Source organism: Tupaia chinensis, unplaced genomic scaffold (assembly GCF_000334495.1).
Source record: "Tupaia chinensis unplaced genomic scaffold, TupChi_1.0 Scaffold143757_1, whole genome shotgun sequence".
NCBI lineage: Eukaryota > Metazoa > Chordata > Mammalia > Scandentia > Tupaiidae > Tupaia > Tupaia belangeri.
The window spans coordinates 147,176-160,352 of record NW_006203606.1 but is presented as its reverse complement, the minus strand read 5'-3'; the positions used below and the strand labels follow the sequence as shown (position 1 = coordinate 160,352).

The window sequence follows — 13,177 nt, the reverse complement described above, 5'->3', positions numbered from 1 at the left end:
CTAGTGAGAAAGTCTCCAAAAAAAAAAAAAGAAAATCACATTTAATTTTTTTTTTTGTTCAGTTTTATTGCGAACTTGACAATAAAAACCTATTTTAGTACATTCTTTGTTAGTTGGACATTGGGTTTGATATTTCACTAATAGGCTAACACGACTGTATTTTCCTCTCCCCCTCTTCCCTTCAGCTCTTGGCTGGTCTTCGTTTCAGTGTGCACCAGCAATCAGAGATGGACACTTCTGTGAAATTTGATTTACAAATCCAAAGGTATGAAAACAACTTGTGTTAGAATATAACTACTGAGGAAGTATTGTTTGTTAGACATATGTTGTGTAATGTACTTTAAATGTTGTAGAATTGTGCAGATTAAAATCATAGTACTTGATTACAGGCCCTCCTCCCTTAACTACTGAGTTTTGTGCCTTCAAATAGGTCATTAAGCAAATTAGTTAGTAAGTGAGGAGCATAGAGGCAGGTATCTTGCGGTGTTCATGGTGCCGTAGGGATACATAGTTTTCAGTAGATATGTAGCTCCACACTAGGATAATGCAATTCTTTTTAAAAAAATATTATTTATTTAATTTTATTATTATTATTATTACTATAGGGCACATGCACTTGCCAGAAAGACAGAGAGAGAGAGAGAGGCAGAAAGAGAAAGCAAGTCTCCAGATTCAGGATTTGAGCCACAGCTGTGTGGGAGTCCAGTGCCCTAACTACCACACCATCTGCTGACCCTGAATAATGTATTGTAATTCTGTTCATACAAAAAACCACACTTCAGATAAAAAGCAGAAAGCAATAAGACACATCATACATAGTAATGTAAATCCAGTGTAATTGTTTTTATTTATTCTGAATACTATTATGGGTACAGAATAAAGTACAAATTTATAAACAAAATATGTAGTCTTGCATGATTGCTAATGCTTTGTGTAGTGAATTAGTATTCAGTAGAATACAACTGCAAAATCAAGACAAAGACTGAGAAAGGCACTGGAGAACTGGTCATTAAGTCCATGTGGTCGTTAAACATGTAGGTTGTTAAGTGAGGAATAGTTATATGGAATTTGAAAAATCAGTATACTAGAGGAATAATTCTGTCAGTTTTTTAAATAATTATTTTATTTAACTTTATTTATTATTATTATTTAATTTGACCAGAGAGAGAGTGAGGAGAGAAAAGTGAGAAATCAAGCCACCAGGTCCAGGACTCTAACCACAGTTGGCCATGTGGAAGTCTACTGATCTTAACTGCCACGCCACCTGCTGGCCCTTACTATCAGTTTTGTCTTTATAAAACCAACTTAACAAGAAAGGAAACTTGATCTTCTCCTTGGAATTAATTCAACTAATTATTTTGATTTATACGTTTTTCATTTTTTTGTTGTTTTGTCGCTATATGAGTTTGATGATTATACTCAATTCGATTCTAAACTTTTTTTTTCTCTTTCAGCTCTAATCTTTTTGACAAAGTAAGCCCAGTTGTATCTTACAAAGTTGACCTTGCTGTTTTAGCTGCTGTCGAGATAAGAGGGTCAGTATGATTACCAAGTTGAGTATCTCATTCTCATGATTGCTTTGAAAAATAATCACTAGACTCTCGTTTCTTTTTTCCTTTTTTCTCTCTTTTTTATATTTTTATTATTATTCATACATTAAATCACTATACATCATTTAGATTGTGAAGAGACTTTACCCAGCATGGTAGACTCCTTAGTCCCAAATGTATAATATCTACTATACATGGTCATGGTAGGCTCCTGTTCCTTTTATATAGTAGATACTATCCATTGGGTGGTTTTATCAGGGGTGTAGCTTCTGTAGAAATAAGGTCTGAGGTGTATTTCAGAATCTCAGATATTTATTTGGTGATCTCTGAAAAGGAACAAGACATGGCAATAACAGCCACAAAAGAATTTCATCGAACTTTTACATAAAATGTCTTACCAATTCACCTGTGACATGTAGATTTAATAAGCAGTTTTGTGTCTGTGTTTGTACACAAGGTTTTTCTTTTAAAATTTGTTTAATTGGGCTTAATTTTATTCATTTGACTACAGAATACTTTTGAAAATGAACTGACTATATCATTTTGATATTCATGGTAGGTTTTCTTTGGTCATTGTTTAGAGTCTCAAGTCCTGATCATATCTTTCTTCCAATTCCAAATTGGGAGCACAAGTTGAACCCTGAGACTGAAGAAGACGTTGGGCCAGTTGTTCAGCACATCTATGAGGTTTGAAGCTGTTGAATTTAACTGAAACCTAGTTAGAGAACCAATAAATCAAGGAATAGCTAAGTTACTTTTTTAAAAAATGTATTTGTAATTTTAGGTAGACTTTGTACAGCTTAAGTATGTACCAGAAATTTCTTTGCATTTTCCTCTTCATAATTTTTTTTGAGATAAATTTTAAGGTTTTTTTGTTTTTTTGTTTGTTTGTTTGGCATATGGTACATGTGCTTGTCAGAGAGAGTCAGAGACAGAGAAGGAAATTAAGAAATCACTCCCTAGCAGGGATGGTGATGTTGTAATCCCTTCCTCTTCATTCTCCTCTTGGGATTTTGGGCATATAAATATATATGTCCTGTCATGTTTTTTTGTTTGTTTGTTTGTTTTTGACAAGTTTTCACTATAGGGCGCATGTGCACGCCAGACAGACGGAGACAGAGAGATAGAAAGCGAGAAATCACCCCCCAGGGGGGATGGCCACGCTGCAGTCCCCTCTCCTCCGTTCTCCTCTTGGGATCTTGGGCACACATGCACATGTGCCCAGCATGAGTTTTAAGCCACCGGGTCCAGGACATGAACCGCAGTCGACTACATGGGAGTCCAGCGACATAGCCATTACACTAACTGCTGGTCCCCTGTCCTGTTTTTCATACCACTGAGCCCAGGACTCAGACTGCTACCAGCCATGTAGGATCTAGTGCCTTAACCACCATGCCATGCCACCTGCTGCCCCATAAAATAATTCTTATCAGACAGACAGCTTTAAATATTTAAGGAAAGCAATTTATATATTAGTAATTGATGTTTAAAACAGTAATTCTATTTCAGTAAAAGAAATAGATTGTTGATTGTTTTAGCATTTGACAGTTCTTATTGAAAACGTAACAGGTAATCAAATTTTTGTTTCTGTAGGAAGAAATTTCTCTGTCATCATTTATCAATAACTTTTTGATTATTTGCCTCTTTTGTTGATCTTGACATATATTACTCTACTCTAGAGAAAAATGTTGAGTGTGATCTTTTTTGCATAATAGTGGTCATGTAATGTCAGAATCTAACTGTGGAATTGCTTTTCCTCAAGTGTTGTTGCTAATGATTTGTAAAGTTGAAATGGGGGAAGGATTATAGAATAGACTTTTGCCCAAAGCATTTACATTTTCTTTTCTAAGCTGAGGAACAATGGGCCAAGTTCATTCAGCAAGGCAATGCTAAATCTTCAGTGGCCTTATAAATATAACAACAACACCTTATTGTACATCCTTCATTATGATATTGATGGGCCAATGAACTGCACTTCAGATATGGAAATCAACCCTTTGAAAATTAAGGTAATGTGCTTAACAGCATTTCTTCATTATAATGAAATTTTATTGCTTTTTTTCTTAACCCATAAAGAAATAAAACTATTTTAATACAAATATTATTTATATTTAATATAAAATATTTTCATTTATATCTAGTACGTGAGGGATTAGATTATTTGTAGAAGAGGTAAGAAATAATTCTTTGAAGTCCTAATGAACCATGTATTTATGGACTGTTTGGTGAGCCTTATGTAATTTTAGAGGACTTAATTTGACCTCAACTCCATTACGTGATGGCTTATCTAATATTTATATACTATTGTATGAAGAATGTTTCGTCATTAGGATTTCTGTCTATGGGATAACATATACCATTTTACTTATGATTGTCTTGACTTATATGTATTTTTGGATATAGTCATCTCTATCCTAGCATGTACATTTTCATAACAAGCTATTGCACAAAATGGTGAAAGGAAGAATAAGGAAACCAATAAAAAGAATACTCATAATTGACATTCATCACAGATGTACTGTGGAGTTTTCAGGCTGTTTCTTTGTACTTACCAGTTTCCACTCTAGGCATGCAAGGGGAAGATAGTAATGGCTTGGTAGAGAAAATTTTTTTCATATATTATAAGGATTCTAATTTTTATTTTTTTCTTTTCTTTTTTTTGTTGTTTCTTTTTTGTTTAAGAGAGATTTTTGCTATAGGGTGTGTGTGCTCGCCAAGAGACAAAGAGACAGAAAGTGAGAAATCACCGCCCAGATGTGGATGGCCATGCTGCAGTCCCTTCTCCTTCATTCTCCTCTTGGGATTTTGGGTACACAAGCACACACACCCAGTGTGCCAGTGTGAGTTTTAAGCTGCTGTGTCTGGGACTTGAATCACGGTCGACTACGTGGGAGTCCAGCAACATAACCATTATGCCATCTGCTGGTCTCCAAGGACTCTTAATTTTTTATTTTAAGGCCTTTTATTATTTTGCACCATACAGTGCATGTGCTCACTAGAGAGAAAAAGAGAGAGAGAGACTGTGAGAGAGAAAATGATAAATTTCCCCTGAGGGGATGGCCACACTCCAATTCCCTCTTCTCCATTGCCCTGGGATTTTGAGCATGAATGCACATATGCCGGCATGAGTTTCGAGCCAACAGGACTGAGACTCAAATCTGCAGTTGGCCATGTGGGAGTACAGCACCTTATCCACCACATCACCTGCTGGCTCCCAGTACTCTAATTTTAATTTCCTATCCTTACCATTTACCTTATATTAAGTGGTGAATTTTCTATCATGTCAAATTTTCATTCAGTGTTTTCTATGGATTTTATAAGTCTATTAAAAATAAGATAAAATAAAAAATGTGAGTCCATGTCAGAATATCAGTGTAAAATGTTTTCCATCATTATTTACCACCTTTTTATTATCGCAATCTTAGATCTCATCTTTGCAGGCAACTGAAAAGAATGACACAGTTGCTGGGCAAGGTGACCGGAACCATCTCATCACTAAGCGGGATCTTACCACCCGTGAAGGAGATGTTCACACTTTGGTAAGTGTCGTTTCAAGTACACATACTGTAAACATTTTTAAATACGTGATTACAGACTGATGCCAAAGAACATTTCAAAAATAACAGCAGCTGTGCCTGAAAGAATCACATATATTTTTATACCATTCTAGCCACTTACTTTCCTTTTTCCTAGTCAAATTAATGAGGACTTCTCTTTAAATGGTTTCTTCGTGCATCACTAATACAAATGTCTTATTTTCCCACTTACTTTTCTCACCTCACTCCTTTAACTGACCTCTTTCTTGGCTTTACTTTACTCTTTGAAGCTTTAGTACAATACTGCAGGAAGAATCCAGACCTCAAAACATATATATGTTAGAATAACTAGTGCCAAGATTAACTTTTGTTGAGTCAGTCTGTGTAGTGGATTAGAATATTTTGAAGCTGGCTTTTCATTTCAGTTTTTGAAAAATAACAGATCTGTAAATCATCATAACCATCACGTAGTAGAGAATCTGGCATTGTGTTTATGTTCAACACTGAACACCAGCTATATTACATCACCAAATTGTGTGATCCTTCTTGGTCCTCATCCAGTTCCACTGCTCGGCTGCTTCTGGCTCCTTAGGCACTTCCTACTTTGTGAATCAGTTCTAGGACACCACTTTCTCCTGGTCCTCCTCTTAGACCACCACGTGCTTTGTGTTAATCTCTGTTTCTGCACATTTGAACTCTGGAATATTCCAGGGCTCAGATCCCTGATATCTCCCCTGCTCTACCTACATTTCTTCATGAAATGTAGACACCAGCCATCTTTCAAGTGTTCAATAGCTACATGAGGATAGTGGCAACCCTGGCAGGTAGTACAGAGAACTCTGTATTGATTATTTCCATTTCATAGAAAGTACCCTTAGACATTGATGAACTAGAGAATCTTATTGACTGTCATGGCTATAAATATCATGAAACTTGGATTAATATTTTTATTCTGATCCTGTACATTGAACCCCAGAATTCAGTATCAAACTACTTAGTTAAACACCTTTTAAATAACAGGAATCTCATAAAAATAAACCCTTGAGGTTTCTTAACTTTGCTCTTTCTACAGTGTTCTACATTTTAGTAATTATCAGTTATGTCCTGTCTAAAAGCTGGACATCATTTGACTCTTCTCATTCTCTCAAATCTCGCATCCTGTATTTCACAATATCAGAATTTGGCCCCTTCTCACCAGCTCTAACACTGTCACAACCTATCCCAGGTCACCTTTCTTTCTCACTTGGATTATTGCCAAATCTTTAGTTGGTCTCTGTATTTCTGTCTTTTTCCCTACTATGGTTTATTTGTTACACAGAAGCCACAATGATCTTTTTAAATATAGGTCAGATTGTGCCATTCCAGGGCTTTCCCATCTAACTCAGAAAGCCAGGGCCTATCCTGTCCTTTCAGCTCAACACAATCTAGGCTCTTGCTACCTTCCTGCCTACATTCCCTCTCCTTACTCACTCTCCACTTTTTCTCTTTCTTGAATAGTGCCTTATGCACATTTGTGCACTTTTTTTGTGAACATATATTTTTCAGTTCTTTTGGGAATAAACCTATGAGTGGAATTGCTGGGTCATATGAAAATTATGTTTAACTTTTTTTTGTTAAGAGAGATTTTTGCTATAGGGTGTATGTGCTTGCCAGAGAGTCAGAGAGAGACAGATAGACAGAAAGTGAGAAATCACCCCCCAGAGGGGATGACCACACCACCATCCCTTCTCCTTCATTCTCCTCTTGGGATCTTGGGCACATATGCACCACCCACCTGGCATGAATTTTAAGCTGCTGGGTCAAGGACTTGAACTACAATCAACTATATGGGAGTCCAGCAACATAAACATTATACCATTTGCTAGTCCCTGTGCTTAACTTTTTGAGTAACTGGCAAACTGTTTCCTAAAGTGGTTATATCATTACAACAAGCAAAGTATGAGACATTCAATTTCTCCACATTCTTGTCAACACTTTTATTATCTATTTTTATATTTCTTAATATATGCTAAATTACATTGGGCAAGTTTTACGGATTTCTTCCCACACAATTAGAAAGTTAGGAAAAAAGTATAAGTGAAGGCATTTTTAAAGACCTTTAAGGTTTACAAATTAGATTAGCACATAATTAACTGGATTAAATTTTTAACCACATTTCCTCCATTTCTCCATCCTGTCATGTCAGGATTTTGGGAACACAGGCACATATGCTCAGCATATTTTTCAAGCAGCCAGGCATGGGATTTGAACTGTGGATAGCCATGTGAGATCCAACTTTCTTAAATTTTTATTTTTTAACTTTTCCAGAGGGCACATGTACTTACTAGAGACAAAGAGAGAGTATCCCCCATGGGAGATGGTCATACTATGATCCCTTTTCCTCCATTTCTCCCTCCCTGTTAGGATTTTGGACACACATACACATGTACTTAACATGTTTTTCAAGCTGCTGGGTCTGGGACTCAAACTGCAGTCAGCCACATGGGATCCTTCTACCTTAACCACACACCACCAGCTGGCCCAGGATCCTGCTTTCTATGTCCCACACTTGACCTTTTTGCTGCCTGTTGTTAGGTTGGGTTTTTTGCTTTTTGTTGTTGAGTTGCAAAGAGTTCTTAGATATTCTGGATATATCTTTATCAGCTATATGATTGTACATATTTTTTCTTATTCTGTGACTTGTATTTTCACTTACTTGTTAGTTTTCTTTGGTATGCAAAAGTTCTAAAATTTGAAGATGCCCCATTTATTTACATCTTGTATTGCCACTTGTACTTTTGTTGTTATATTTGGAAAACTATTGTCTAAACCAAGGTCATGAGGATTTACACCTATGTTTTATAGTTTTCTAAGTTTTACACGTATAGCTCTTACATTTTTATCTCTGATTATTTTGAGTTAGTTTTTTGTGTATGGTGTGAGATAGAGGTCCAGATTCATTCTTTTGCATGTGGCTATCCAGTTGTCTTAGCATTGTTTGTTGAAAATAATTACTTGAATGTCATTTTTTAAATTACATTAAAATTAAATGACTCCTTAAATGACTTGTTGCTATTTGTTGAAAACAAATTGATTTTAGATACATAGGCTTATTCCTGGACTTTCAGTTCTATTTCATTGACCTGTATGTGTATATGTGTATCTTTTATGCTAATACCCAATCGTTTTGATTACTGTAACTCTATGGTAAGTTTTTTTTGTTTGTTTGTTTTTTTTCCGAGAGGTTTTTTTTTTTTTTTTTAGCTATAGGGCACATGCGCTTGCCAGACAGACAGAGACAGAGAGACAGAAAGCGAGAAATCACCCCCAGGAGGGATGGCCACGCCGCAATCCCCTCTCATCCATTCTCCTCTCGGGATCTTGGGCACGCACGCACACGCTCCTGGCTTGAGTTTTAAGCCACCGGGTCCGGGACGCAAACCGTAGTCAACTACATGGGAGTCCAGCGACATAGCCATTACGCTAACTGCTGGTCCCATCTATGGTAAGTTTTTAAAGTGGGAAGTATGGATCATCTAACATTTATTCTTTTTTCAAGATTGTCTTGAGTATTTGGAGTCCCTTGCCATTCCATGAATTTTAGGATCAGCTTGTTCATTTGTGCAAAAGAGACAGTTGGAATTTTGATGGCATTTTTGTTGGATCTGTTGTCAATTTAGGGAATACTGCCCTCTTAACAGTATTCAGTCTTTCAGTTCATGAACATGGGATACATTTATGTACATTTTCTTTAATTTCTTTCAACAATATTTTGTAGGTTTTAGTGTATTTATAATAATTTACAAAATAAGTATAATAAATATAAATTAACCACCTCTTTGGTTAAATTATTTCTATATGTTGTTTTTTTCATACTGTTTTACATGGAATTGTTTTCTTAATTTCCTTTGGGGAGTTTTTATTCCTTGTGTACAGAAATACAACTTGTTTTTGTATATTGATCTTATATTCTACACCTTTTCTTGTTTATTACCTCTAATAGTTTAAAGGTGGATTACATAGTGTTTTCTATAAAGATGATCTTGTCATCTGCAAAGAGGTAGCTTTACTTTGTCTTTTTCAATCTAGATGCCTCTGTTTTTCTTATTTTGCTTACTTGTACTGGCTAAAAACTTCTGTACAATGAATAGAAGTGGTGTGAGTGGGTATTCTTGACCTTTTTCTAACCTTGCAGGTAAAGTATCCAGTGTTACACTATTAAATATGTTAGCTCTAAACTTTTCAAAGAAGCCTTCTATCAGGTTAAGGAAGTTAGTTGAGTTCTGGCCATTAAAATGAATCTTTTAATATTATAACTCTTGTTCTTCTGTACAAATTATATTTAAATTAACTCTTCATAACAAAAAACACTCACAGATTAAATGATTAGCCTGTTTATTGTAAGCATTACTCCAAGAAGAGAAAAGAGATCGTCTCTCTTTAGTCTTAAAAGACCAAAAAGAGTAAATTAAGTGTCTAATTTTCACATGTTGAAGAGATTATTAGAATGGCCTTTTCTTGTACATATATCATTTATTTTGGCAGGGCTGTGGAATTGCTCAATGCTTGAAGATTGTCTGCCAGGTTGGGCGACTATTAGAGGAAAGATGGCAATCCTGTACGTAAAGTCTCTACTGTGGACTGAGACCTTTATGAATGTAAGTAGACAGATGGAGCATTCAGAAAACTAGTTCATTTTTTTTTCAAAGAAATAAAAAAAAAGAAAAAAACTTGACATCTGAGAAATAATCTTGTCGTTATTTCCATTCAGAAGGAAAACCAGAATCATTCATATTCTCTGAAGTCATCTGCTTCATTTAATGTCATTGAGTTTCCTTATAAGAACCTTCCAATTGAGGACATCTTCAACTCCACATTAGTAAGTCATTGATTTGGGAATGGAGTAAACACACTCAGTTCAAATGCCTTAGATGTTTTTGTTTTAAAAAAATTGGCTATTTATATGCCGATAATTTAAAGTAATGAAGAGTTATTTGATGTGATTATGGCCTAGTTTAATATTATTACTTTACTCTTCCACCTAGGAATTACTAAAGCAAACCTTTTACTTTAGTATGTTATGTTATGTAAGAGATTTCTTAATATACGCTAAATTATGTTGGGGAAGTTTTATGAATTTCTTCTCACAAAGTTAGAAAGTTAAAAAATAACTACAAGAAGTGAAAGCATTTTTTAAGATCTTTAAGATTACAAATTAGATTAGCGCATAATTAACTGATTTAAAAATTGTTTCCAGTACAATCAAAAGTTAATGTGTCATTGAGAACTTTATATGTATATGCTTATACTGCTGCTACAAAACATGTAATGACTAAATTCTCCTAAGCAAGAAAAGAACATAGTGTGAATACCATTAAAACTAAGAATCAACAGATGGTGTAATAGTTACGTTGCTGGACTCCCACATAGTTGACCGCAGTTTGAGTCCTGGACTTGGCAGCATGTGCGCATGCATGCCCAAGATCCCAAGAAGAGAATGGAAGAGAAAGGATTGCACTGTGACCACCCCCCATGGGGGGTGATTTGTCACCTTCTCTCTCTCTGTCTCTCTGGCAAATGCCCTGTAGCAAAAATTTCTCTCTAAAAAAAAAATTAAATATAGTAGCCACTCAAATGTTTATTAAATCAGTGAACTCCTTTAAGATGAAAACACTTTTTTCTCCAATAGGTTACCACTAATGTCACCTGGGGCATCCAGCCAGCACCCATGCCTGTGCCTGTGTGGGTGATCATCTTAGCAGTTCTAGCAGGATTACTGTTACTGGCTGTGTTAGTCTTTGTAATGTACAGGGTAAGTAATGGACTTAGAAAGGGAAGAGGAATGGAGAGAGAGAAAGCAGAGAAAAAGGGGGAGGAAGGGAAGAGAAATCTAAATCTGAGAATGCAATTAGAGAAGAAAGAAATGGACCTATACTGGTGATTCACAGTGAGCATTACTTATTATTTAAGGGAAGAGAAACTGAGCTAATTTTTCTTGGTGATAATAATAATAATATAGTCACTTAGAAATACTTTTAGTATTTTGCACTGATGCGACAATGATACTAGATTTTTTTGTTTCAACTGACAGATGGGTTTTTTTAAACGTGTCCGACCACCTCAAGAAGAACAAGAAAGGGAACAGCTTCAACCTCATGAAAATGGTGAAGGAAACTCAGAAACTTAACTGTGATTTTGAAGTTATACTACATCGTGACCCATTAGAATTACCAGTTTCATTATAGATTTAAAGTTCTTACATGAAGAATACAATTTCGAGACTATGGATGGTGCCCATTGAGAACCACAAAATAAGAGCAATATTTGTCAACCTTCTCTTTATAAATAAGTTCAGACATACATTTACTACACATTGAATGACTTGTGTTTTTAGCTATTTAAATACAATTTCAGTGACAGTTCTTATTCAGTGTACATAAGACAGTTAGTACCTGAGCTACTACTTTATATAAAATTGTACCTTCTACAATTACTGTTTCTGATTTAGTATGTTGGGTTTTGCTGTTTGTCATCATCATCGTAAAGCAATCCAGATTTGGGCCTTAACATCTGTGTCATCGGTGCAGATTCTTAATATTATGATGCATTACACTACATTTGACTTTTCAAGCTACTAAAGACTTTCTGAATTTGGATTTTAATGTCATCCATATGCTAGAACTCCTTTTTATAAAATGCATGATACCATCAAAATTCTTTTCTGTAATAGAAAGGGTACACTATTTTGTTTTAATAAAAGAATTGGGTATATGGTATTAACTTTTTATCTATATTTAATCCATAGTCTATTTTATTACGGTTTAACTTGTATAGTGTATGTTCTACATCAAATTCTTTCAGCCAAGCTATACTACACATTACTTTTGTACTAAAGAAATGCCTCTTTCTTGTGATAGTTTAATTTCAACTAAACATCATGATACTAAAAAACCATTAGAATTGGGAATCATTTCTAAAGTACATTTATTTCATTGTTTTAGTATGACTAGTTATACTACAAGAAAAGAAAGCGTTTTCATTAAAAGACTGTGCTTGTAAGTCTTTGACATAGTTGTTTCCTAGTACATTCTTAGAGTAGAGCCGAGTTTTTAGTTAGTATTAATTTATTTTCTTCCTTATATATGTATTTTTCCTTATATTTCCAAAACTGTTACTGACATTGGGTCAAGATCAATGAAAAATCTTTACAACTTACAGAAACTCCCATCCATGAGAAATACTTGGAATGAGACCTATAAAGGGAGCTCACTGACGTATATGTAGCAGCAGCATGACGCGACTCGGATGAATGTTACCTCAGTATAAGCAAAATAATATGTAAAACCAGTCTCAGCCATCAGCATAACTTCTAAAACGATATTTTTAAAATAAACGGTTCAAGTTATTGAAAACCTTTTAAAGCTTTCTTAGGCCTGTGAATATAAATTACTTTTCAAGGATTTTTAATAAAAGCCATGTGGATGATGAGTTATAGTTTTATATGCCTACAGGGTGGTGACTCTTCTGGTGGAGTATGTGATTTAGTCACAGTTCCTCAAGGCCTGAGGATGACTATCAATAATATCTATTTTTATATAATTACATCATGCTGTGCATTAGAAATTGAGAGTTTAATAGCTTTTTAAATGCTGCCCTCATTAGGCAATGATAAATACTTCCTCTAAATAATTGACTATTTTTCTATGTTTTAAAAATAATTGAAATGTCTTTTGCTATGCCTTGTATTACAGTGTCATGCACAAGTTGCTGAACGCATCTTGAGAATATATTCAGAAAATAGAAGCACATTTAGGGTGAGTTACACAAGTTAGAAAGACTCTACAGTTAGCTTTAGTGAATTTTAAAATTAATGGATTTGGGAATATAGATTTTTCCAGCTTGAAAGACCTTACTCATAGGAAATACACATTTTGTTATCAAGGAGCTTACAAGTATTAAGAACAAAACAGATTTGTATCTTATGGCCAAGTGTCACCTGCCACCAAATAGTCACTAAATTGGTCTGTTAGCAACTCTCACCTTACGTATTATCTCACCTGGTCATTCTTCAAATATATGTTAGGCAGAAATGTATAGAAATGTACTCTTTTT

The 13,177-nt window shown here is 34.9% G+C and overlaps 1 protein-coding gene across 1 annotated transcript in view; it reads left to right on the top strand.

Moving 5' to 3' along the window:
* ITGAV (integrin subunit alpha V) overlaps positions 1-13,177 on the top strand; it is a gene marked incomplete at its 5' end in the record, with an annotated part of 108,538 nt that extends 95,361 nt beyond the window's left edge. The window contains 10 exon segments of the mRNA XM_006164905.3: positions 186-265; positions 1,455-1,535; positions 2,132-2,237; positions 3,401-3,559; positions 4,991-5,089; positions 9,611-9,659; positions 9,662-9,723; positions 9,837-9,944; positions 10,755-10,877; positions 11,157-13,177. Coding sequence (XP_006164967.1) covers positions 186-265; positions 1,455-1,535; positions 2,132-2,237; positions 3,401-3,559; positions 4,991-5,089; positions 9,611-9,659; positions 9,662-9,723; positions 9,837-9,944; positions 10,755-10,877; positions 11,157-11,252 — 963 coding nt within the window.